The sequence below is a fragment of the Microchirus variegatus genome, assembly GCF_963457635.1.
Source record: "Microchirus variegatus genome assembly, chromosome: 7".
NCBI lineage: Eukaryota > Metazoa > Chordata > Actinopteri > Pleuronectiformes > Soleidae > Microchirus > Microchirus variegatus.
Window position 1 is genome coordinate 7,442,418 of NC_139808.1, and position 27,303 is coordinate 7,469,720.

The 27,303-nt window shown below is 40.9% G+C and overlaps 1 protein-coding gene across 1 annotated transcript in view; it reads right to left on the reverse strand.

Moving 5' to 3' along the window:
• tox2 (TOX high mobility group box family member 2) overlaps positions 1–27,303 on the reverse strand; it is a gene marked incomplete at its 5' end in the record, with an annotated part of 105,548 nt that overhangs the window by 14,484 nt on the left and 63,761 nt on the right. The window contains one exon of the mRNA XM_083891851.1: positions 17,536–17,811. Within this exon, the coding sequence (XP_083747977.1) occupies positions 17,536–17,811 (276 nt within the window). The remainder of the gene's footprint in view (positions 1–17,535; positions 17,812–27,303) is intronic.

Sequence of the window (27,303 nt, forward strand, 5' to 3'; positions counted from 1 at the left end):
GAGTGTATTGCCACCACTGTTGTTGTTGCATCCTTCTACTTAAATGCCCTGCTCTCATGGTAGAATATCGCCGTAGCATGAACTTTTCATTGAGATATTCTTGTCCAATATCCCTAACTTTTTGTGAGTGGTGTATAACGTTGTTGAAGGAGTTTGATATTTGTGACCTGGACATTGAAGCTTAGTGAGTAAAAAAGATTCTCTCAAGGTCTTCCTCAGATACAAAACTGAGGGCTTTTGTGAGGTCACAAAACCCCTTGACCACCAAAAAACATCAAAATAAGCTCATCCTTGAGTCCAAATAAATGTTTTTGGCACATGTCTCATGTGTTCTCAGTGTGTGAAGTTGATAAAAACACGAGGCCACCGCGACTCGGACATTTGACCACCGATATCTGTTCGGTTCAGTCGTGAATGTTGAACGTTAAAAAAAGGGAGGAATTTACTCAAAAGTTTCTTGAAAATCAGATCACAGTAGCTAAGAAGTTGTAATCACATCCAGGAGTTCCAAGTGAAAACCTTTAGTAAATTTAAAGGTGTTGTTTCGATGTTATCTTTACACACAGAAAGGGGAAAACATAACGTGGTTGTTTCCTGCCATGAAAGCAAAAAAGGACAAACAATCTTGCAGAAATTGAGATGTGTTGTAAAAGAGGGAAATGTGTCTGCTGGAAACTAGACAAACCAACAATCCTCATACTGGTCACAGTTGAGCTGAGGCTGGTGGTTAAAAACATTCTTTTTTTTTTTTTTCTCCCTCTCCATGCAGTGTCTTTATTTAGGGCAGGAACACACACTCATGCCTGCAGGCTTGTGGCTAAGTTTATCTGATGCTGGTTTTGATACCTACAGTATGTTCAGCAACTGACCTTGATGGAGAAAACCCTGAAAGTTGCCATGCATATCCAAATTGAACAAGATTATAATTAGCAAAAAAAAAATGAACAGTCTCCTCCCAGTCCAAGCCAATGAAGATTACACTATGTACAAGTTCACTGCAGATGTCTACAGTCTCATTCTGAGAACTGGAAGAATTCTGGTTTGTTAACCTGCAACAATCGCTCCATCACATGACCCAGAAAAAACACATTCTCCAAGATGGAGGTGGACCGATGTAAAACTCTTTTTTTCCCCCAACTTCTGGGTTCCTAAATGAGTGAAAATGACCTGGAAGTGTCCAAGTGGCATACAAGATAAGAGTTGGACCACTTCCTTAATAGCGAAAGTGCTGCAATGCTTCCTTCAGCACAGGATATACAACAAAGGACAACCTTTTAGAAAATGAAAAAATAATATTATTCCTTTAGCACAGTTCCTGTGTAAAAAACACAAAATGTTATTTTATGTTTTAGGGACAGGAAATGACATCAGCCACAGAGGCTACTGGGAGCTAACAGCAAGTTAGCATTTGGAAAAGCGATCATTTGCAGGCTTTAGCCGGCACATTGCCGTCATACATAACATGTATCCACTGGACAGATAAAACCTCTGAGGCTGGAAGTTTGTGTAGAACTCTGTGCTGCACTGTGGAGCAAAGAATAGAACATTCCGCGGACTTCCGGTTTTCGGACACCGTTGCCCTCGCCAGCACTCTCGCGTGTTTTACGGACAAAGCGGAGCTCCGCGAGACAACAATTCCAGGAATTTAGCGCATTGTGACGTCCGAATGAGTGCGGAGGTCAACGTTGCGTGTTTTATGTCCTGTGCTTAGACTGAGGAGGACCACAAAAACATGAGTGAGTCATCTTTTTTCATAATTTAGGGCCTCCACAGTCCCCGATATGAGGATTTAAATAATTAAAAAGTTGATTCTGCATAATATCTGCATAATAACAATTGAATACGTCACTACAACACTAAGTATATTTATTTTACAGTTATTGATATACAACTGTATAATCATGATGTTGTATTTCCTCCAGATACTGTGCTTTAGCATGCAACGTAGCCACACACACCAGCCCATTACCGCTTAGATGCAGTGATATATAATTTCCAGGGAGCTTCTCTATTGCAGTTAAGGGTATAATCTGTTATTTTCATTGACTTCTACTTGCAGAAGTAGAACAAGTACCACTCTCTGTGGTCCTTGAGATACAGAGGCCCGGCTGATGGTTCAATTTTATGAGCCAAAAAAAAATGACAACAACTTGATCAATCCCTTATAGATGTAGTGTTCTCTGCATGTACAATAAAGGAGGAACATGCACCATGCTTCCATGTTGTAAGAACACCTTTTACAAACCAAAATAAACTGTGTTGCTCAGCGATGGAGAATGACCCTCGCACGGTGAACACATGCACTTCAGACTGATAAAAGAATCAGACTCTCACTGCTCTTTGCAGCTTTGTAAGATCTTCAGTAATAACTACATCTAAAGCTTTCCCTCAAGAATCATCAGGCTACAACATGAACACGGAGCAAAGGATGCTTTTAATGCAGGCATAAATGGGAATGTTTGGCACTTTGCGGATCAGAAAGTGATGAACTTGCATTTGTTAGCTCTTTTAAACATTTATGAGTTAAATAATACATTACGCATTAGTGCAGTGCAAAAAAAAAAAACCACATCAAATTGAAAGGGCTGAAGCATATGAGGTCTTGATAAACACAAGTAGAGGTTCAGAGATGAAAGCTCAGCTCTCTAATCGTAATTGGTCCCAGTAGATTCGTCGAATAAAAATGCACAACAAAGTAATGTTGTATGAAGCTCTGGCCTGCTTTGAAAACTCATAATATTCACACGACATTATATTCTGCGCCTCAGCAGCTGCTCACAAAAGCCAGCCACGAACAAAGGCATTCCTTTTGCATTTCAAATAACCACGGCTGAAACACCCCCCCCCCCATCCTCAGCGATCTCCAACTTCCAATCAGACGTAAAAAAAAACAAAAAAACATCATTGCCACACTTTTTAAAACAGGGAAGGAAATCACGTCAAAATGAAAATAAGACACGGAATAGAGGAAAGATGAAGAGAAAAAGAAAAGAAAAAAAAATTCTATGGTTTGGCTCTTTATTTGGGTTATTTCTTCCCACAAACCAGGAAGCATTGGAAAACAATTAATCAAACATGAATGGCCTATCATAGATAGAGCACATGCAGTTCCATAGCAACAGCCTCCAGGCAAAACTGTCACCTTTTTTTAGAGAAAGGCACCGATGCATTGTGGGTACTGGCTGTCAGCCTCGTCGTCATACGGGAAAAAAATGATTTACATCGTTTTGAATTCCTGTTACTAATTAATTTGAGACGCGTACTGTACGCAAACATCGGCCTTAGAAAATACACTGTACAAATACTCAGTTACAGGAAAGTCAATGAAGGAGGAGCAAAGGGCTAATATCTGCGTGTTTATAATGTGTTTATAAAAATTAAAAGGTCAAAAAAGTAATAAGTTATAGTTACTAGTTACCCAAAAAGTAACTGAGTGAGTAACTGACTTAAAGTAACTAGTTATCAGTGAAAATTACGACACTTTTTCTTCTTCTTATGTTCAAATGTTAAAGAATTTGGAACTTTGCGTTCAACTGTATGTTCAATTGTTTATTATAATAATAATAATAACACTAATAAACGTAATACTAATAACTAAAGAAAATGGACCCTTCATAGAATAAAATATGAACAGAAAACATTGTACATTAATCAATGTGAGGCAAAATAAAGCTATCTATCAAACTTTATTGCAGATATTATCACGACTATGTTTTATAATAGTAGAACAAAGCCGATGTGTGTGTTTGTGTGTTAGCTTCCGCCCATCTAGAGAAATGCTACTCTAATTTTGCCAGTCATCGTTACGTATGCGGTTGCCCCGCCCCCTCCTCACCAAATAAAATAAAATAACACCGGAGAGAGCCTGGTCGGATGAGGGGCTTCTTCAATGAGCTTAGTTATCGTATCGCTCAGTAACAGTAATGGTGTTATAACGATTTAAACCGTAGGCGTTGGTAACACCTTTTATTTTAACGGCGTTATTCCCATCACTGCCATCTTACTCTTACATATATATACAGTATAATATACTGTATATATATATATATATGGGTTACACCATATTATGTGGTGTAGATAAATGTCTGTTACACATATTTGACACACATTGCTAATTAACCCCGTCGGCTCCACATGACTCCACATGTCTGTCAGTATCGCTGCGTCGTGTGTCACCCGGTGACATTCCGGCATTCTGTCGCGACAGATGGAGGCGGCGGCAAAAAACAGAGCTGGTAAAGTGACACGGAGTCGGAGTACGAGACGTGAAAAAGACAGTTTCAGGGAGTGAATTCTGCTGCTCAAAAAGATGCTTATTGTCCCTGCACTGCCACTGTAGTCCCTCAGTCAGGTCTGATAGTATTGCCTGACAGATGAAGGCATTAAAATGTTATGTTATTGAATTATAAATTATTATATTATCATATATAACTTTTTTTCCCAGGCATGTTGGTTCCAAGAAAGAGATGATCTCCAACACCCTGAGGACACAATGCTAAAACACTGTTATTGTGATGATTTACTTTTAATGTTTCTATTTCTTTTTTTTCCTCCCACCCCCGTGACCTTCTACGAAATGTTTCAGTGCTTTTGAGTTCACCTGTGTTTCGACAGAGAGACCAAGAAGTTATCACAAAGCCCCATCAAGCCTGAGCTAAATAAAGCGAGCAGCAGACGGCTGCACAAATATTATGAAATGAAAGGTTGCTGGTTGCCATAGGTACTGTATGCTAATTCGTAATGGTATCATCCAGCTGGCTGGACAAGTGAGGTGGTGGTGGGGGGAGTGGGCACTGAGGAAGAGGATTTAGTTGGTCATTACATTTGTGTGTATATGTACATATATACAGTATATATATGTGTGTTTTACTTTTCTTTACCTGGACGTTGAGCTCTCTTGGGCTTTGTCTTAGTTGTGTTTTTTAAACACCAACAATTGAGGTGTTTGTCGTAAAGCCCCCGGAGATTAGAGTCCCACATACGCAAAGGAGGAAAAGTACGAAGTAAAGAAATGATGAACGACAAAACACAAGGACAAGAAAATGAAACAGATACAGGAAAAAGTCCCATATGACCAAAGCATTAAATTCCATCTTTTATAAGTTAGCACGGGGACAGTAAGATATTGCTTTTTTTGGGGGGGGGGGGGGGGGGGTCGTGATGAGAAGCCAGTCGGACCCAAACCGTGACGTAGGGCGAGGAAACTCGTCGCGAGCATTACGCCTGTCGTGTTTGTATTCACATCTTGTACATCATAGTCAAATGGGAGTCAAATAACAAAGGCTTTCCAATTATGTGCAGCACATTGTGTGTGAGATGGAATATCACAAAGCCATTGTTCCCCCCCTGCTCCTGCTGACCTTACCTTTGAAATGGTTTCACGGCCGCTTCCAATTGCCTGCACCATTTGATTTAGCTAAGGGGATTTGACCACCAGCACATAAATGAGAGAAGGGTAGAAAAGAGAACTATATACAGCTACTCGGAGAGAGAGAGAGAGAGAGAAGGGAGAGTAAAATAGCTAACCTTGCTTTGTCCTCATGATGATGAAACCAGAGCGGCATCTGTTTTATTACTTAAATAAGCAGGTTGATTGCTATTCAAACCTTTATTACACTGACATCATAATAAAGCGAACTCAGTGCTACAAAAAAAAAAAAAAAATGTTATTTGCAACATCTAAAATAAATCTGTCTGTCACATTTTAATTAAGAGCCATCTGTGGAGCTGCAGTCAATAGTTGTAAACTAAAATTTACTCGACAGGGAAAGAACATTTTGGACCTGGTATCACTTACTGTACTGCATTTTTAAATCCCACACTTCTTCTTCTCCTTCTTCCTCTTCCTCTTCCTGTCCATCTTGGACATAAAAGATCGACGCCCGTGCCAGTTTAAAGACTTCTCCTCTCCTCTCTCCGCTACCCTCTCTCCCTGCTTGACTGGAACCATCTTGTTTAGAGTGATGGCTCACTCACACAGGTTCACGGCTGCTATTGTAAAATCACCCAGCGTTTAATTGAAACAAATGACTATAATAATAGAACATTATCCCTGCAGGCACCCAGCCATGACAGCTTTAATTAGAGGCGCGTTCGAGACTGATCCTTCAAAAGCGCCGCCGCTGTGCAACACGGCGGTAAACACGCCTTTAGGCTGGGGGGAGCCAACCCTGGGCTCCACAGCCCCTCAAAGCTACTTCTCATTCACCCCGAGGGCAAAGTACTAACAACTCCGTTCCTCAAAGAGCCTTCAAGCCTTCGCCCTGCACTCTCTCCCCTCCACCACCTCCTCTCTCTCTCTCTCTCTCTCTTTCTCCTCTGTCCCTTCATCCATGTCTTTGGTTTATCAAGCTTATAAATGCCCAGAAGGGTCATTTACACAAGCTGAGGAGAATTAATAAGAGAGAGGATATATGAATCACACGCTACTTAAGTATGAAAGCAAAGGCAATGTGCTGCCTCTGCTTTTCCTCTGCGACATCAGGCAGATGCTAAGTGAGGAGACGTGATGGGCAGTGCATGCTGCACGGGGTGTTTAAGGAAAAACACACACGTTTGTTAAGAATACTAGTGCAGTGCCCGTTAGGAAGTATGTATTACTATAGTGGGAGGTGAAGAAGATTTTGCAATTATGGTAATGCATGATAAGGAACGACTGTGGCGGACAGTCACAACAGCTAGCTACGCTAATGCTAATCGTAGCCTCGCTAGCTCACCTTTGGAAACAGGTTCGCCAAGATAGCCGCAAAGTAGTAGCATGCTAATGCAAAATAAATAATAATAAATATATAATACATTGTTTCAGTATAACACCATGTTCGGTGCGGTGAACCGTTAAAATGTTGAAAATGTCTCACCCACCGCGAGGACAGCGCAGCTGCTGCTGATGAGCCGCTGTCTGCCTGGAGTAGCGTGATAAATCCGCGAAAATTTAAATTCCTCCAAAAAATTAGAAAATCAAGGATGCACACCATCGGGCCATGCTCAAACCATATCCAAAGTCTTAGGGCGATCTGACTAACGGCCAGCGAGATATGCCCGTCACAGACACACATTCAGCAACTTCTTTTATACACTCTTAGAAATAAGGGTTCCAAAAGGGTCCTTCTTCAAGGGCTGAGGTTCTTACCTGGAACCATTTGCTTCTGAAAAACACTTTCCTGAAAGACAAAGTGTTTTCAAGGGTTCTTGGTAACACTAATGGTTCCAGTAAGAACCATTTTGATCCAGAGGACCCTTTAAGAATCCCTTTTACTGAATAAAGGGTTTTAAAAGGGTTCTTGGTGGAATCCTCCGAAAGTATATCATAAAAGTTCCACCTGGAGCCAAAAAGGGTTCTCCTTTGAGGACAAGCCGAAGAACCTTATATGGTTCTACTTAGCACTTTTATTTCTAAGAGTGTATATAGATGCACTCATAAGGCTGATTCGAATGTAACACGAAATGATCCACGTGTAGCATCAGCCAGCTGGATTTAGCAACGCAATTTTCCTTGCATTAGCTTTGAACGTCAATGAAATGTAAACACTCGCTGGTGCAGCTCCTGCACTGACATGTGATCGAGCAACGAACATGGAGGGAACAAAAAAACAACAATATCTCGCAGAAGTGGCAGCACGGGGAAACAATTACGAGTATCGACGCAAACTTTGTGTTTTTAATGACATCTAACTGAAATGGACGTGGTTTCAAAGCCAAGCGTGATGCGTCAAAGCCAAGGTGTATAGTTTCATGTTGTGCATTCTTTAAAACACACACACACACAGACAGGAAATGACATCCTAGTCCTTTATTATCATTATTATTATCATAAAATAAAACATAGCTGGGAGCACAAAGCACAATCAAGAAGAGAATGTTCTCGTTTGTGATTGACTGGTGGCTTTGAAAAACCGTACCGTACCGCCCCTGAACGCCTCACACATAGAATCTGTGGGAGCAACAAGGCAGTGGTTGATTTGCAGATAGTAATGTCATGATGTCCCCCTTGGCACCATCCTCCATGTTCCTCATTACTGCTAATGTCAGAACCTACTTTGCTTTTATTTCCTCTCTCTCTCTCTCTCTCTTCCCCTCTATTTATCTCTCCCCCTCCAGTTCTCTCTCTCTCTCTCTCTCTCTCTTATTTGACTTTATTTTTTTTCTTTCTCTCTGGCTTGGTTGTGTGCGCTCTCAGCCCGGGCGTGTCTCGCTCTCTCTCTCTCTCTGTGTGTGTGTGTGTGCGTGTGCGTGCGCTCACCTCACAAAGCACGGCGTCACAGAATCAGAGCCTTGTCTGACATGACATGCAGGAGATGGTTGTGAGGAGCGGTGGGGACGTACAGTCTCTGACAGCAGAAGGCAAAGCATCCTCTGCTCCCACTAATGAGACTCCTGACTGCCGTGTCAAACACACTTTGTGTATATATGTATGTATGCGTGTTTGTGTGGGTGTACATACATATATATATATATATATATATGTATAAAACAATACAAAAGAAAAGAAAAATAGAATGTAGATGCAGAAATAATGAATCCAAAAACAACAACAAAAAGGAGCACACGAATGAAAGGAAGCCGGCCGTGCTACTGTATGTGTCGTACAAGGTTATGACAAGCTGATTTGCATTTGTTTCAAAACCTCACTCAGACCAAAATATATCTACTTTATTCTGACATTACTTTCTTAATATTAAAGATCTCTTCTCTCATCAGTGCACGACAGTACACTCTTTGAAATAAGGGTTCCAAAAGGGTTCTTCTACAAGGGCTGATGAGGTTCTACCTGGAACCATTTGCTTCTAAAAAAACCCTTTTCCAGAAGAAAGGGTTTTTCAAGGTGTTCTTGGTAACACTAATGGTTCCAGTGAGAACCATTTCGATCCAGAGAACGCTTTATAACCCCTTTCCTGAATAAAGGGTTTTAAAAGGGTTCCAGGAGCCAAACAGGGTTCTCCTATGAGGAGAAGCCGAAGAACTGTATATGGTTGTACTTAGAACTTTTATTTCTAAGTGTGTATAAAATGTAGAGTAGAGAGATTTCTCATTTTATGTGAATTTTCGCACCAACAGTTTCTGCATCTGATTCTAAAATTGCCTGATTTTCACAATAAGAGTCCTCTTTATTGGCACAAGCACACAAGGATATTTGACTCCAGTTGTACCCTAACTTTGTGGCTTTGCACATGCGGTGCTAAAACAAGGGGAACAAAAGTATATAAAACCAAACATCACATTACATTTCAAGGAAAAAATGGCACGAGAACAGTGCACGAGTAGTTAAATATGTGGAGGCAGAAGAAAAAAGAAAAAAAAAAAATATTATGGCCCAGACTTTTAAAAAAAGGAGCACATAAAAAGTGAACAGCTTTTACCCATAAGATTTATCGTCCCGGCAAAAAGCTACAGTATGTCTCCTGTACTGTAAGATAACACCTGCATGTACGTTTACGGTCAACTTAAGTCTAGAACATTGGTTCTCAAAGTGCGGCCCGCGAGCCAACGGCGGCCCGCAGAAACATTTCTGGCGGCCCGCACTGAATTACAGTTGATAGTTTTAATCCAGGAGCTTCTAAGCTTGTTAAATGTTTACTGGACATTACTGGAGACAGACCAATCTTTGGCGGCCCTCAGTCCAATGTTGGGTTCCTAAATTGGCCCTCAGGTCCCCTGGTCTACAAGTAACTGGAAGTGGAAAAAATGCAACGGAAAACATAGTAGAAACATTAAAAACAACTCAAACTGTGGTCTGTGTCGCATATACAAGTGTCTTAATCGTCCCTGGCTCGAGCCGCGCTTGTACACATTAGCTGGCATCGTGGCGGCGTAATGTTGTCGTGGTGGCTGGCGGCACAGCAGGGAGCTACGTCCCTGAGCGGAAGAGGACACGGTACGAATCTCGGGGGGCCAAACATTCGCGGCGGTGGCGGCGGCGGCGAGAGACAAGAATGAGCTGATGGATGGTTGAGATTAGGGCCACAGTGCAATATGGACACGATTACACGGCGAGATACAGCTCAGCGGGGGCCCTCTGGCTAAGTGTAATATGAAATCCCTTATCTTATGTATCTGCTTCATAACGCCGGCGCGTATCTGCCCGCTGATGAGTCTGCCTTTGTGTCTTTAGCCACTCTGAATGACACGGATGATCACATCTGCATTATGGAGGAGGACAATATGTGTGTGTACATGACGTGATGAATTATCAAAGTGAAGATTTGCCACAGCCAGAGATCCTCGTCCGTTACCCGGGATCACGGCGATAAGCGGCGTTATTAGCGAAAAAAAGGGCTTCCGCACACCACACTGTATCAGCTTATATTTGTACAAAAGCAAGTTTAAATTACACCTCGCAATATAAATGAAATGTAATTTGTCTCCCGGCGCTGATCTCTTTAAAGTTCAGAGTTATTTAACACCCTCTCTTTGCAGTTTTCTGATTAAAAAGAAGAAGAAAGTGAGTTGATATGTAATCCTCTGATTTCGCTTAATCTGATAGGTTAATTGACTTTATCAGGAAAAAAAAAAAAGAATTGCCACCGTCCCAGCCTGCAATAAAAAGCCATCCAAAATGATGTAACTGGAAAATAACCTACACTTCTTTTAAGATATTTCTTAATATACAACTACAGTTTCATATCACATTGCCAGAGAAATAAGGCACTTTCTCCCAGGAGATGAGAAAAGAATTGAATTTTTCCTTATCGGCCATCTATTTTTCCACAGAATGCTATTACTCGCTGCCTGCCGTTGCTAAGCAACAGGACATATTAATAGGACCTTTTATTAGCTAGGCTATAGCAGTGGAGTACTAAAATGAGGAAGTGGAAAACATGAATGTGTTACATAAATCTCCAAACCTTTCAGGGTTTGTACAAGTCTCTGTTTGTCCAGTGATTTATGGCCCGCGATGGTTCATTTATGGGGGAGGGAGGTGTGAAAAAGCCAAAATGGAACATTAGCCCAGGGGATGATTTGAAAATAAATAATCACAAAAAAAGTGTGTGGGGGGGTTTAATGAAGAGCCCCTCCCTTTTTCATGCAGATGGTGCAGAGACGTTGAAACACAGGCTTGACCATTCAGTATCATCAACAGTGGAATAACTAACACAAGCCCCCGCTCTATCACTGGGCTTGTTCAAGTGTAGTAAGGACGCGACAGACATTCCATCATTTTTTTTTTTTTCTTTTTTTTTTTTGCAGAGCAGATGCTCTAATCCTTCTAAAAAGAAAAAAAAAGGACTGAAAATGATGGTCTTTCAAAGGAGAAATGGCTTTTTTTTTTTTTCTTCATCGAAATGTAAAGCCTCAAAGAGCAGAAAGTCTTTCATGTCCATATTGGAAGAAAAAAAAATGTCATTACATAAACATTTAATTGCAATATTTTACAAAAACACTTGGCAACTGTGTATAGGTGATTTAATAATCATCCCTTATGCCTAAATACTAGCTCCTGTATAACTTTATTCTCCAGTCCGACTGTACGGCGTGCGATTAAGCGTCCGCTAAGACCCTCCATCAGAAGAGAGAGAACGCATTAAAACACACCTCTGCTCTCTTGTCATTAATTCACCCCAAAAGCTTGTCTGTGACAAGTTGAGTTGACATTGCAGCTCGTATTTCATTTCGCACACAGAGTCTGAAGAGCGACCACCTGCCACCGGCACTTAATACCTTGTGAGGGAGGAGCGATAGATAGATAAATAAATAAATAAAGGGATAAAAGAAAAGAAAAGAAAAAAAGTGCAGGCGTCCAAACGAATTAACATGACAATCAGGGGTTGGGTTAACACTTGATAATTAACCTCCACGACCGCAGATAAGGACCTCGTGTGGAGGGAATTCCTACGTTTAAGCGTCGCAACAAAAGAAATTACGGAATTAATTCTGATTATGAATATTAAGGTGCCACAACCCTCATTATGAATAGACTGACCCTCCTTCAGGCACTTTCTCATCTTGTACTCTGCAAAAAAAAAACACCAAATAATTAGATTATACCTGACTGCACCAAAGGCTGCATCTGCATCATAACGTCCCCTCGCGTTCATCACCTGCTTCATATTCAGAATATCACACCGGAGACAAGCTTGACGACGGCTAACGTTGCGTAATTACACGTCATTTATTCCACTTGGAGGGTAAATAAATGACAAAGTGGATTTAACAGATTCCACATGTATTATTGTGATACATCTTTACGTTTGATAGTAAAGGTAGTTCTTTTTTGTTATATTTTAATAAGTTTTAGTGTAAATAAAGATGCAACAGACAACAAACGGAGGAGGGGGGGGGGGGCATTTTGTGTTTGTGATTCCAGAGTCGAGATGTGCATCTTTCTGGGCTGTATTGATAAGATCAATGCAACCTGAGCATGGCTATTAAATGTCTAATGTGTTTTGGAACATGTAGATGCAATGACAGTGTGTGTGCGTGTGTGCGTCTCACAAGAGTTCTATGAATTGAAAAGGGGAATTAGACGAGACATTTAAAGGTCACATTTATTCTTATTATTTCAATATCTCTATAATATAAAGCGGGTCAAACCATTTAATACATTGCATCAGGGTAGGACCTCTTCTCCTGATAATCATACCATATTTATTATGAGGTATTTATGAGGGCATATTTTTCTTAGTATGAATCATATTTTAAAAAATTACCTTCAAAAATGTTTTGTTCATACAGATAGATTTTTTTTCGGGCTAATTGATCCTTGAATACACTACACTATGCTGTTATTTATTTCCATTCTGTTAGTTTTCATTGGTCAGGAAGGTCACAGTGTGTGTAATAGAACCTGAACGTCTGCAGTCTAAACAGCCTCTTTAGTCCCACAGTCCTTTTTGAAAATGAGCCATTGTCATACTCTCCTCTCCTCTAAATACCGCCCCCCCCCCCCCGTCTTTGTTGCATAATCATTCTATTTATTTTATGTTTACATCGCTGCACCTGCAGTGGACCACTTTCACACACTCGAATCCCGTAGGCGCACACATGAAATGATAAAAAAAAAAAAAAAAGAGAGGCTCTCAGCTCCTTTTTTTTGTTGAGACAGAATAACCTTATTTCACTCAACTGAATTATCTCTAAAATATCTAATAATGAAATCCAGGCGGTACAGAAAACTGGAGGTATATTCTCATTCTGAATAAGAGTTACCTCTTTGCAATTTCTCTCCTCCACTATCCTTCCTCTCTCCTCTCTTCATCCAAAGTCTATTGCACTCTTTTCATTGCCCAGCTCACGTATTGAATCTGCCTGATGAAAACAGATCTCACTGCAGCACCACAATAGAATGGCTGATGCAGGAAAGATGAACCCTAATGGATTTTTTTTTTTTTTTTCTCAGTGTGCTCAAGATTGAATATAAGGCCTGACCTCCAGATGTAGTGGATCCATTTCAACAGCAGAGATATTGTTTATAGTGAAGCCACAGAAACGCACAGACACACTTGGACACACACCTACAGGGCAATGTCAACAATAGCAGCAGCAGCAGCAGCAGCAGCAGCAGCAGCAGCAGCAGCAGCAGCAGCAGCAGCAGCAGCAGCAGCAGCAGCAGCAGCAGGGAAAAGGCCGTCTCTACATCCACATACTGTAACAATAACTTTCAGCCACCGAAATAGTCTTCAAAATTAGAATTAACCCTTGCTATTTATCTATCCGTGTCAAGTGAGGTATTCATAATGATACCAATCTCGTGTTTGAACTGCTCAGTTTGCTTAATTACTTTGCTCAGCAGACTGTGTCAAGGTGAGGCACCGATTTTAATAGACACTCTGCTCTTAGCGAGAAAAAAAAAAATAAATAAAATGAACCTCTGCTACGCTTTGGTAGTTCTGCCATGGTGTCTATTTGATTTAGAAATTTCAGAGTTTGCTTTATATTCTCCCTGAGCTGAAGAAGCAGAGAGCTGCCATATCAGCGAGTGGCTTCTCTCTCTCTCTCTCTCTCTCTCTCTCTCTCAGAGAGAGTGTTTGAAATTTTGAAATAACATCAGATATCAAGATTGGGGAGGTTATTCAAGTTAAACACATTTTTTCTTTTTTCTTTTTTTTGATAGGAGTGGTAAAAATGTTTATTTTAAAAATATTTCATGAAATATTTACTTTTGTATATCTGAGCACTGGAAAAACCCCCCAAAAAACGCAACACTTAATCCATCAAGGCCTCGCCGTCGTCACCAGCGTTTTGTAGTTATCGCACACGTAGAATGGAAGCAAAGTGAACGTTGTGAAAAGAAAAAAAAGATCTCATGCATTTTTATCACAGAGCTGGAGCAGCAGTATATTTTCAGCCTATTAAAAACCACCGGGTGTGGTCCTTTCTGTAACAGTAACAAATACCCGCACTGCCAAGCAAAAGACTCTCTCTATCAACCACTGTCTCCGTAGTAAAGGTCACGACCAAAACTGAGAAATGAATATCAAGATAAATGACACATGAATCCAATATGAAGGTGAAGAGGGGGGGGGGATTTGTATAAAATATACAGAATGTTTATATTTCCGATCTTTATCATGTCATATTTGGGTTATTTGCTGACTGTTTATCGTTGGATCTCTACTGGGAAACATTTGAACGCATCCTGCTCGACCTTGATATGCATCTGCGTGTTTAATGCGTTAATGTCTTCTCTTGTCTTTAAGCACATTTAAACTGACTCCAAGACGAGACACAAAAAGAATATTAAATATATATAATACTGTAAACCGTATCGTGGTAATTCATTAAATTAGATGGGGGGGAAAAAGGCACAGCTGTCGAGTGCAGTTACTTCTGCATCTGTTTGTATCACAGTTAAAAATCTTTGGAGGTTTGAATTCTGACCTTCAAACCATATACTTTGCTGCAAGTTATAATAATCATTTACATTGGTATGTAATTTCAAATAGATAATAAATATATGGCACCATCAAATACTGATGTTAACCCTGACTTTTTGTTTTGCTTATTTTAAAGGTTCATTATGTAATAAATCTAAAGCAACTGGCCATAAAATCCTCCTAATATGTCACAGATTCAGGAATAATGTTCATATAACAAACTGAACTCACCAACAACAACAGTACAGACAAAATATTTTGCAGACTGCAAATCATGTTTATGTTTTGAATCATGTTTTGGCATGTGGCGCCATCTACCGCCGTCTACCAATCATTGCAGTCAATAGAGTCTCTGCTGCCAAGCAACCACGGGGTTGCTAGTTAGAAAATGAACCCTAAAACACCTCGGTAATTTAGAATTTTAGTGTAGTAACCGTTTTTGGCCACATTCTTACATATGGCGCCTTTAAATATAAAAGGACCAGAGAATGTCCTGTAACTAAGTGATTATTCCAGCATAATGTTCCATATCTAGCAGTTGTTTACAATTTACTGCATGTTAAAATGCTATTTTAACCATTTAAAACGAAGAAAAACAAAAAAAAAGTTTTATTGAGAAAAAAACACTGCACTTACAGGAGTTCTTCCCGAGTGAAATTACTGAAATAACCGGAATTTCTCCGATTGCACAGAACGTTGCATAACTACAATTATGCGCTTATAAGTGCGTTTGTTTTGAAAGGGTTAAGTGAAACTTCTATATATCACAATATTCACATTGACTGAAACAGAAAACTCAAGCTCAGCCACAGATGAACACAGATAAACACTAAAGTATACACAGCACGTGTGCTACAGAGTGTAACAAGAGAGGCCTGGTATCACACAGCATAGACCGCATGTTTCACACATGAGCTTCACATGCGACGTCTGGTGTCACAGAGAACGCAGCGATTGGTGTGGAGATGCTAATTTGTGGACGAGCGGGGTCTGTGCGGAGCTGAGGGAGCAATCAGTGAGTATTCATTCATGTTTTGAAGGCTTGACACACTGACTCACACACACTGTTGTGGTAGATCTGTAGCTGATCATATCAGAGCTGACAGTGTGACCACGGGAAAATATCATTTAAGGGTGTTTTAATTATGAAATCAGTTGTTTGCCCAATTTCCCACACTGCACACAGGAAGTGATTTGTTTTGTGCAAAGGGTGCAAACAGGTCAGAGTATGACTGGAAACATAAAGGAGTGCCCACAGAAAGAATGAAAACTGCTGACATTCAGCAGATTGAACACTTCTTGCCCATTCGTGCTTACCCCAGAACTCCTGCTGCATACATGGAAACGCTCCCTTAGTCAGGTCTGATAGTTTTCCTTGACACAGCTTACTCTTAGACTAAGAGTAAGACTTATTTCAACCTATTTATGTTGGCCTTAGAGGCCCCATAATTCTATATCTGAAGTCTCTTTCCCCGAAATTCAGCCTTTCTGTCATCGCTGACAGCATTTGGCATGCGTACCTCTCATTACCGTAACTCCTAGACCATTTGTGATATCAAGTAAATTAAAAAAAAACTATGGACTGGCGACCTGTCCAGGGTGCGGCCCAGCCTTTCGCCCTATGTCAGCTGAGATTGGCACAGCTGCGACCCTCATGTGTGAGATGAAGAAGCGGTAGAAGACGGATTGGAGCGTTGCGCTCATATACTTGTCATTACGGTAGCCCCTCAGGACTTCCTCAGAACCACCGCCCCAATCACAGATGACATTCACCAGCGTGTGTCACACGTTTGTGACGCCAGCTTCTCAATACCGTAATTCCTAAACTGCCAGATATCGAAAGTGAAATTTTTTTTTGACAATTCTACAGCCATGAAATCAAAATAAATCAAGGCGGCCTGATCATCTTGATGGTCATAAGAGGGTTAAAGCGGAACTAGACCGGAAGTTCCTATTATCGCTGTTTTTTTTGGTGTGTATCTGCGTCATTACCTTGTTTATGAAGCCCTGACGGTTCGAAACAAACAGTTCAGCCATTGCTGAGAACGTTGTGTTTTATTGTAATCTCGGGGCTCAACGAGATGACTGAAAATCTCGAATAGTTACGTAAGCAACGGTTCTCCTGAAAAAACAATCGTCCTGCTCCGGGCGGTAGTCCGGGCACATCCGGTTGCGTACATTGAACCGCAGAAGAAGAATAACGTCTGTTGTGGAGGTGTTTCACGAGCAACAGTGTCTTCTGACTCTGGGTCTGACTCTGGTTTAAAGTCATAAACGGGACTGCGGCGGGGAGTCGTGAAGAAGCTATTTTTAAACACTGTTAAAACAATGTTTTGATAATGAGGAGCAGTGCATCCGCCGTTCCAGAGGGGGGCGCTGCGCTTCTGAGAACGGATGTGCTGGATAGTACTGGCCAATCACAAGACTCTGTCTTCTGGGGGTGAAAGTTCACTCTGAAATCTCGCAGCGAAAAATCACTGTCAGAAAAGAGGATTTCTATCGGCTAGTTTACAGAAACTAGGAGGTTTTTGACCATAAAAACAAGTTCATATATGTAAGTAGACCTCCATAACTAACATATATGTGCAACAGGACCACTCTATGTGACCTTTAAAGTCTTCCAAAGTTTCATTGTGACCACAATTGTTGAAATATTAAGCATCACATTCCCCCATTCTCGCACGGCCTCCATATGAGCATTCAGGTCATGCAGCGACACACTCACCGAGGGCATTTGGCTGGAGACCAGGTGGCCGTCCTGTGTCAGCATATTGGACATCATGAGTGTGGGCAGCTCTGGGTAGGAATATGGATTGATGAGCCCATTGTGTGACAGCGAGTGGCAGAGGTAGCCTGTAGAGTCGTGCTCCATCAGGTGAAGGAGAGGAGGCTCGGGGTGGTTAGGTGGAGTGATGGGAGGGATCTCGTAGTCTTCGTCACCGTTTCCACTGCCTCCTCCGCCTCCTCCTCCGCCGCTGCCTCCAGCCTGACCTGTGTAGCTCTGAGTGGAGGGAAAGAAAAAAAGATGAGTGAGAAAGATTGGGCCTAATGAACAGAGGTTTATGTCAGAGCTGTTTTGTATATGACTCAGCGTCTCCGATGTAAACATTCAGTTTGCAGTGAAGTGGGAACGGTAATGCCAAGTCTACTTCATTTACTGCTAAAGCCAATATTGGGTGACTGGAGCACTTCCAGGGTTTGGGGTGAGCAGAAAACTCTCACGTTTGAATCGTTAGCATCACAGAGCTTCATAACATCTTCTACTTCTTTTATTTAAAAGTCAATATTCCAGACAACTTCAACGAGTGCCCAAGGTGCATTTTTGGTACGAAACATCAAACCCAAAGTACAGTCAACAGTCTGAGGATATTCTTTTCTTATTTATTGGTTTTATGTTAATTTTAAGTGGTGCCTGAAGTTGTCCACACAGTTTATAGTTAGGTAATAGAGAGAATTTGAATGAGAGGTGTCTGAAGTGTAAAACAGAACTAAGATTGGCTAAGATACTTGTAATTACAGGCCTGTATTCACCCTGCCAAAACAGCCCTGTTCAGAACGCTCGGTTTTGAGTGCCTGTCTCTTTAAATGCAAATGTAATACAGGAAACTACGTCAGCGTCACTGAGGCTCCGGCTGCTAACAGCAGTTAGCATTTGGAAAAGCCATCATTTGCCGACTCTAGTCGGCACATTGCCGTCAAATGTATCCACGGGAGATAAGAGAGATAAGATAACGTAAATCCTCTGAGGCTGGAAGTTTGTGTAGAACTCTGTGCTGCACTGTGCAGACCAGAATAGAACACTTTGCGGACCTCGGCTCTTCCGGATCGTATTGCCTTATTACTCGCGTTTTTTAGGGCCAAAACGGAGCTCCGTGAGACAACAATTCCAGGAATTTCCACATTGTGACGTCACAATGAGTGCGGAAGTCAACATTGCATGTTTCATCTCCTGTACTTAGACTGAGGCGGACCACAAAAACATGATGGAGTCATCTTTTTTCACACTTTGCCTACTCATAGGGCCTCCAGAGTCCCAAATATAAGTATTAAAATGATTAAAAAGTTGATTTTGCATAAAATGTTCCCCTTTAATTCCCCCTCTGTAACTGAGTTTGACACCCCCGTTCTTGATTATACAGTTCAATTCATCCTGTAATCTGTCATCCCAATGCTATACACTGACTTTGTTTCGAGCAGGTGTTTCATCCATCATGTTCATACATAGTATCAGGAAACATTGTTGCTTCACTGTTACTGTAGAAACAGGAGAATTTCTTGCTCAAAAGTGGCTCAAAATGTATATAATATGTGCCTGTCTGTCAAAAAATGAATGATAACGGTGGGATATCCTGATCACTACACACACACACACACTCACTCTCTCTCTGCTGCTTTGTTCTGTCAAAGCGCTGATTGATTCAAACCTTTTGCACAAACTCAAACAATACACTCTTAGAAATAAGGGTCCATCTACAAGGGCTGCGGTTCTACCTGGAACCATTTGCTTCTGAAAAACCCTTTCCCGAAGAAAGGGTTTTTCATGGGTTCTTGGTAACACTAATGGTTCAAGAACCATTTTGATCCAGAGAACCCTTTAAAATCCCTTTCCTGAATAAAGGGTTCCAAGTGGAAGTGTTATAAAAAGGTTCTACCTGGAGCCAAAAAGGGTTCTCCTATGAGGACAAGCCAAAGAAGCCTTATATGGTTCTACTTAGCACTTTTATTTCTAAGAGTATAATTGGTGATGGCGTCACTTTATTTTCTAGGAAAAATAGGCAATAGCATGTCTTTTCTGTTTCCTGTAATTTGTCTCAAAGCACTATTAACTACTGTATTTCACCCCCTCCCCCCGATCTGTCACTCGTGTGTGATTCAGTTTCAAACACGTCGTTTTTGAAACAAAAGCGACACACTCAGTAATAAAGACGCACAAATGCCTCCTGTGTTTGTGCGCCGCGCGTCCAATTGGAGCTGCTGCACAGTTTAAAAAGAAAAAGAAAAATAGCAGGGGGAAATTCAACAGGGGAATGGAAAGCAATTTTGTCTGAGTCGATCCAACTTGACTCCCATTGTAATGACTGAGTCAAATTAATCATCACAAATAATATTCTGGTGTCAGCCATTCAAGGGTTTTTTAATAGAATTTTTATGATTCATGTCTAGCAGTATACATCAAACAGTCAGTTCGGCAACATTTCTGAAATCAATTCAATATCATCTTTGTGTAGGCTGTCATCCTCAGCCGCCGAGTGGTCATTTATCTCTCAAACAGATACTTTCAGAAAATAAGGGGCAAGAGGAGACAGAAGAGAAAGAATAGGAGAGAGAGAGAGAGAGAGAGAGAGAGAGAGAGAGAGAGAGAGGATGCAGGACCCATTTGTCTTCCTTGTTTCTCTCAACCCTTACTTTATTGTACATGTGAGTGTTTTTTTGTGTTTGTTTTCCATATAAATTACAGGTTACGCTACAGAGGAGATGTATTAAAACATTAACAGTTTACATTTGAAAAACAACAAAATGTGTCACGATGTTCTGACTTATGTCTCTTCTCACATTCAGCCTTTGTACAACCAATCTAAAATCCCTGAAGTGCAATGAGAGAGAATTCACTCTGTTTTTGCATCAACACCCATCTACCTATAAAGCAATTTGCGTCTGTGTGTCTGTCTGTGACGGGCATATCTCGTTGACCGTTAGTCAGATTGCCCTACGACTCTGGATATGGTTTGAGCATGGCCCGATGGTGTGCATCCTTGATTTTCAAATATTTTGGAGGAATTTAAATTTTTGCCGATTTAGCACGCTACACCAGGCAGGCAGCGGCTCATCAGCAGCAGCTGCGCTGTCTGGTGCGAGGAGGTGGGAGTGAAGAGGCTGTCCTCACGGTGGGTGAGACATTTTCACACGGTTTATACTGAAACTACAAAGTCGGTCTCTGTTCACCAATACGCAAGCACATATTTATTTTATTTTGCATTAGCATGCTACTACTTTGCGGCTAACTTGGTGAACCAGTTTCCAAAGGTAAGCTCGCGAGGCTATGATTAGCATTAGTGTAGGGCTAACATAATACAAACACTGTGCAACCTCATTTGGCACAACGCGTATGTTTTCATCTTCGATTAGCATTAGCGTAGCTAGCTGTTGTGACTGTCACGTAACACAAACAATAGCTACAGTGTTTGTATTATGTTAGCCTTCACGTTCCTTATCATGCATTACCATAACTGAACAATCTTCTTCAGTTCCCACTATAGGAATACATACTTCCAACGGGCACTGCACTAGTTTTTTAAATTTAACCACAATCATTGTGAAGCAAGAATGTAAACACAGACACAGCATTAACGTCTCACTTTCATCTTCCTACAAAAGCAAAGAAAAGGAAGAAGAGCGTCGTGCGATTGATCGATTTGATTCACGTTGACCTGGCAACGCCTGTAAAAGCCAGTTGATATGAATTTGTCTGGACTCTCCTTTGAAGACAGATGTTTTTGTGAACCTTGTGGGACTTGTGGCTGTTATTGTTTGGTCTAATGGGCACGAAAACAAACATTTCCTGAGATTCAATTCCCCTCATAATTGTTGGAAGGAAACTAAATTGTCTACTGTAAACAGTGTGTGAAGTGTGTCCCGCTGTCATCCTCTGGGGTCGATCCACTGTGTGATCTCAGGAGCCTCGTGCGTGCCCTGAGTCATCGCGAAGCATGTTCATCAACCCTTTTTTTTTTTTTTTTTATTTGCTCACTTTTATAAATATACGTCCAGGCTGCAGAAACATCTCATCCGTGGCTTTTGATTGTGCAAAGGAATACAAAAGTGAGCGCGCGTCATGCGTTTCGATCGCTGTGAAGGCTCATCCAGTGCCCTTGATGATAAAATGTAAATACCAAGGACATGCCCAGTTGGATTGTGGCAAGATACATTATTCATATATGCCTCCATCCAGAATAAGATTGCATGTACATACATACACCTAAGCTAATGTATACTCTTTCCTGCCTTAAAAGTAAAATCCAAACAAAGGCAATGTATTTGACGGATTGCATAGACAAACATGTGTCCTAGTATGGAATTGGCTTTTCAAACAAAAGCCACCTCTTCTTCTCTTTCTCCTTTCCCCCCCCCCATCTCCTATGAGCTAATCGTCATTGGTTTACTCGCAACACACTCCGACTCCAAAAAGGCTGCATTACACAGATTCTATTTTCTCACTGGGAACAAAAAAAAAAAAAAAATCTTTTATTTTCCTCCTCAAATCAATACCCACACACTATAGGGAACATTATTTCCAATACACAGTATGCTCCGCGTGCACAGCGAGCGAAACACAATCTGTAACATTTTAATTAAGAGGCAGATCTCTCGACTGTAAGTGTTACATAGCAGCACACCTTTCATTTAAAAGAAACAGATGAATAGACAGTTGGTCTGGGACTGAGAGAGAAAATAACATTGATTGGGGAGCTTTCCAGCTTGTTTTTCTTTTTTTTTCCTTCCTTTCTTTTTTTGGCACAGATCTTTTGCTTCCTCTGTAACACTGCCTGAGTATTCAAGGCCTTCTGAAGACGATATTGACTGTGACTAATGGCTCATTATCTGTATATTCTTCTTCTTATTATTATTATTATAATAATAATAATAATAATAATAATAATAATAATTAAAAAATATTGTTGCCATGCCAGTGCAGACTTAATCCAGTTAATATGACATTGCACATTGTATTTGTACCTGGTATGTGTAAAACACAACATGATCCTTAACATTTGTGAGGCTTGAAATACACTAAGTTTGGGGTCACCTATACAATTTTTGCTGTGTTTTCCATTAAAAGTCACAAATGAATAGAAAATATCGTCAAGACATTGGAAATAATGATTTTTATTCAACATAATCATTTTGCCCTTTCGTCAAAGAACCAGCAAAAGTGTTTTCAGCTGTGCTAACATCATTGCACAAGGGTTTTCAAGGGTTTTCTAATCATCCAATAGCCTTCTAACGCGATTAGCAAACACAATGTACCATTAGAACACTGGAAATGGGCCTCTATACACCTATGTACATATTCCATTAAAGAACAGAAGCAGCTAAAATAGTCGTTTACCACATTAACAATGTATAGAGTGTATTTCTGATTCATTTGATCTTATATTCATTGGAAAAAAAGTGCTTTTTCCTTCAAAAATAAGGACATTTCTAAGTGACCCCAAACTTTTGAACGGTAGTGTACAAAACTATAAACTATATTTCTTCCTCTGCTATGTCACCTTGGCCTCGAGGTGAAGTTTTTGACATTTCACAGACTAACTCAACTAAACGGCGCATCGATTTCCGCGATGAAATAAATGATAAGTTGCAGCTCTACATCATTATCCACATCATTATTTTGACAGTTGGCTCACACTCTGCCAACCTTTTTTCCCTCTCGCAAATAATCGAGTAAGACATCGCAGTCAAACACTGTGAGCCACGTGGATGCAGACTTCGCTTTAGTTTTTGGGAGGAGATGGCGGCGGACGAGGACAGATCTTCCTCACCTCCTAATGTGCACTTATCTGCCTATTGGAGAGCTTTGTCACCTTGGTGATTTATACTTAAAATCCCCCCCCCCCTCCCTCTCTCCAGGTTCCAGCACCCTCCTGTAACCACTGTTCACACTCATGTGCATACTGAGACAAACTCTGTTATCGCTGTAAAGCGGAAATAATTTGAGAGTTTATATATTTACAAATCTTTACAAAAGAGCATGGACTGTCCTGCTATATTTTTTGTTTTGTTTTAATACCCTTCCTCCCCCTTTCTTCCTCCTTCCTCTCTCTCTTTTATCCATCCATCTCTTTCCATCAACCCCCGGCTTAATTAAAGCCACACCATCTCTTCTGCTACAATATCATGTCAGAGGATATCAACACGCCACAAAGCCCAGAGAGAGGGAGGAGGGAGGAGGGAGGAGGAGGAGGAGGAGGAGGAGAGGGGCAATGGATCCAGTTACAGCCCCACTACACCTCCACTCTCCTCTTCTTCCTTTGGCTGACCCAACCCCAAACCTTTGGACTGTCCGTTTCCAACGCCAAAACAGTTCTGGTCGCCCTCTGCTCATCCCCAGATCATCCTGACCACCATCCACTGTCCTCTCTCCTTAAAGCAGCCGAGCTGCATTACTTATCTGTGACTATGTCACTGTTTTGGAAAGTGTCTGTCCAGTGAATGAAACACGTGAGGTGTGAGGGGAGAAGGTGGGAGATGGGGAGGGTAGCAGAGTGGTGTGATGCGGAAAAATTATAGTTGAAAGCATACTTCTTTTTCTTTTTTTTTTCTCTCTCCCACAAAACAAGAAGAAGAAGAATCCGGCTATCTCCTCCGGAGATGAAATGATGCAGTGCTGTCACAGAGATGTCTTTTTTCAATCATCACTATAGGAGGAGAAAACATGGAACGGAATGGAGATAATAATTTACGCAAGCACCAAACCATCCAATACAAACTTCACCTCCCTCCCACTGACGAAAAACAGTATGTTTTTAATTGCATACGTTCCCCCCCCCCCCCCCCCCCCATTCTTTTATGTTCCCTTCCCCTCCTGTCCTTCATCCCGTTCCCCTCGCTTGCCTCGCTTGTCAGTCAAGGTCAAGAGGTCGTCCTGGTCTGATCGTGTGTCAGAGCGGATTAGAATCAGAGCTTTTGTGCCACGTCATATTTCATTATGCGTTTGACTCATCTCGCAGGTCGACGGGTCAGCGTGATTTGATTGGATGACAGAAATGATATAATTTGTCTTTAACCCTAGGCTGTACCGAGCTCTGAGCGGCGCAGTAATGCAGTTTTTTGCAAACGTCGGGGGGCAAGGCCCTTTCTCAGAGAGCGACTAATTTGAAGTGGCACGCCGCAGAGTTAAGCCAGAGCTGTTGCACAACATGCTGAGGTTATAAGGAAGGCTTTATCATATAATAAACACAACCTCCTTTAGTCCTCTCTGTTTCTGTCCGTGTCTTTCTTTTCTCTCTGTGTGAGCAGCTGCAAGAATCTAAGAGAAGCTCAAGCTCTGTCTGTGTCTTAAAGGTGCCATATGTAAGAATGTGGCCAAAAAACGGTTACTACGTTCGAATTCAAAATACCGAGGTCTTTTAGGTTTTCGTTTTCATGACTTTAACTGGCAACCCTTGGTTGCTCGGCAACTGAGACTCTAGTGACTGCAATGATTGGTAGACGGCGGTAGGTGGCGCCACATGCCAAAACATGATTTGCAGTCTGCAAAATATTTTGTTTAATGCGAATATTTTGGCTGTACTGTTGTTGTTGGTGAGTTCAGTTTGTTATATGAATTGTTATATTGTTATATTTTTTGTTTTTCTTCGTTTTAAATGGTTAAAATAGCATTTTAACATGCAGTAAATTGTAAACAACTGCTAGATATGGAACATTATGCTGGAATAATCACTTAGTTACAGGACATTCTCTGGTCCTTTTATATTTAAAGGCGCCATATGTAAGAATGTGGCCAAAAACGGTTACTACACTAATTTTCAAAATTACCGAGGGGTTTTAGGTTTCGTTTTCTAACTAGCAACCCGTGGTTGCTTGGCAGCAGAGACTCTATTGACTGCAATGATTAGTAGACGGCAGTAGATGGCGCCACATGCCAAAACATGATTCAAAACATAAACATGATTTGCAGTCTGCAAAATATTTTTTTTAATGCAAATATTTTGGCCGTACTGTTGTTGTTGGTGAGTTCAGTTTGTTATATGAACATTATTCCTGAGTCTCTGTGACATATTAGGAGGATTTTATGGCCAGTTGCTTTAGATTTATTACATAATGCACCTTTAAACATTACCTGTTTCTCTTTTCTTTATCAATTTGGTTCACAGATCCTTGTTTGCGTCTCTGTCTCTTTCTTCCACCCTCTTCTAAACAGCTCTTATAGCTCTTGATTTTGGCAAGCGAAGGAAGCGAATAACTGAAGCGCTGTCAGCAACAATAACCACAGCATTATTGCTGAGCAGTCATTTAGCGTGGAAAATGAAAAGAGATTAGACATGAAGTGGGGGGACCAAAAAAAAAAGTTGGGATAACAAGAGCATTTATTTTGTAATAAATATTGATTTATGATATGATTTATTTAGATTTTAATTATTTTTTTTTTTCTGGCAGCCACGCTCCGTATACGCACAGACGAGAGTTCAAGACCTCGCGGCGGAGTAATGATATGCAGATGCTGCCCAGTGTCGGGGCGAAAAAAAAAAAAAAAAACTCACTCAACTGTGATCTCCGCTAATGCGGTCGGAAAACAAACCACGGGTGTACAAGATATCTCAGGTTTCCCAATAGTCTCATCGAGAGTGATTGTGATGCTGATGTTGATACTGCTGTGGAAGACAGGGAGGGGGGAGGGGAAATGGAGAGAAGGGAGCAGTGTGTGTGTGTGTGAGTGTGTGTGTGAGTGTGTGAGTCCAACATTTCAAATGAGGACCATAATCAAACTTATTGCCTGACAGGATGAATCTAGTATTACAATGTTACTCTGGCAGACACACACTATTATTTCCAGGCTCCTCTGTCTTTTCAGTTCAGAGCAGACATACAGTATTTCCTTTAGAGAGAGAGAGAAAGAAAGACAGAGAGAGAGAAATGCCTTTATAACTTTAGCTCATCAGCACAACACTGTTGGTTTTTTTTTTTTTTTTACTGATCTGATCAAATAAAAGCTGGCCAGAGACTCAACAGCGACCAAACGGCAGCAGCGAGTGCACATTTCTCTTCTTTATTTATCTCTACTTTTCTTCGCCTTTGCTGTCACGCTCGCTATTAGCATATGGACAATGGTGGCGTCTGTGTCTGAGTGACAAAAAAGTAATTATTGTTATAAGAACAAGTAAATGGACAAAACAGTAGCACAAAAAAAAAGAAAAGAGGAAAAAAAAAGGGCTGGTGGATCTGTGGATCCGACTGACTCTTAACAATGTTGAGAATAACAAAGGGAGAGCTGATGGTGCACTCAGTCAAACAAATGCTCTTTATTCTCTTTATTCTGACAATTGTTAGGATCTTGTCTCCCACAAATAACTCTCTGCTATACACCAGGAGAGGTGTATCTCTAGAGAGACATACACAACCTTTCAAAAGTTTGGGGTCACTTAGAAATGTCCTTATCTCTGAAGGAAAAGCACTTTTTTCAATGAATATAACATTAAATGAATCAGAAATACACTCTATACATTGTTAATGTGGTAAATGTGGTCTGGTTTTTAATGGAATATGTGCATAGGTGTATAGAGGCCCATTTCCCAGCAACCATCTCTCCAGTGTTCTAATGGTACATTGTGTTTGCTAATCGCGTTAGAAGGCTATTGGATGATTAGAAAACCCTTGTGCAATGATGTTAGCACAGCTAAAAACACTTTTGCTGGTTCTTTGACGAAAGCAACGTTTGAAGGGCAAAGTATTTTCTTTTTGAATTTTTTTTTTATTTTGAATAAAAACCTATATT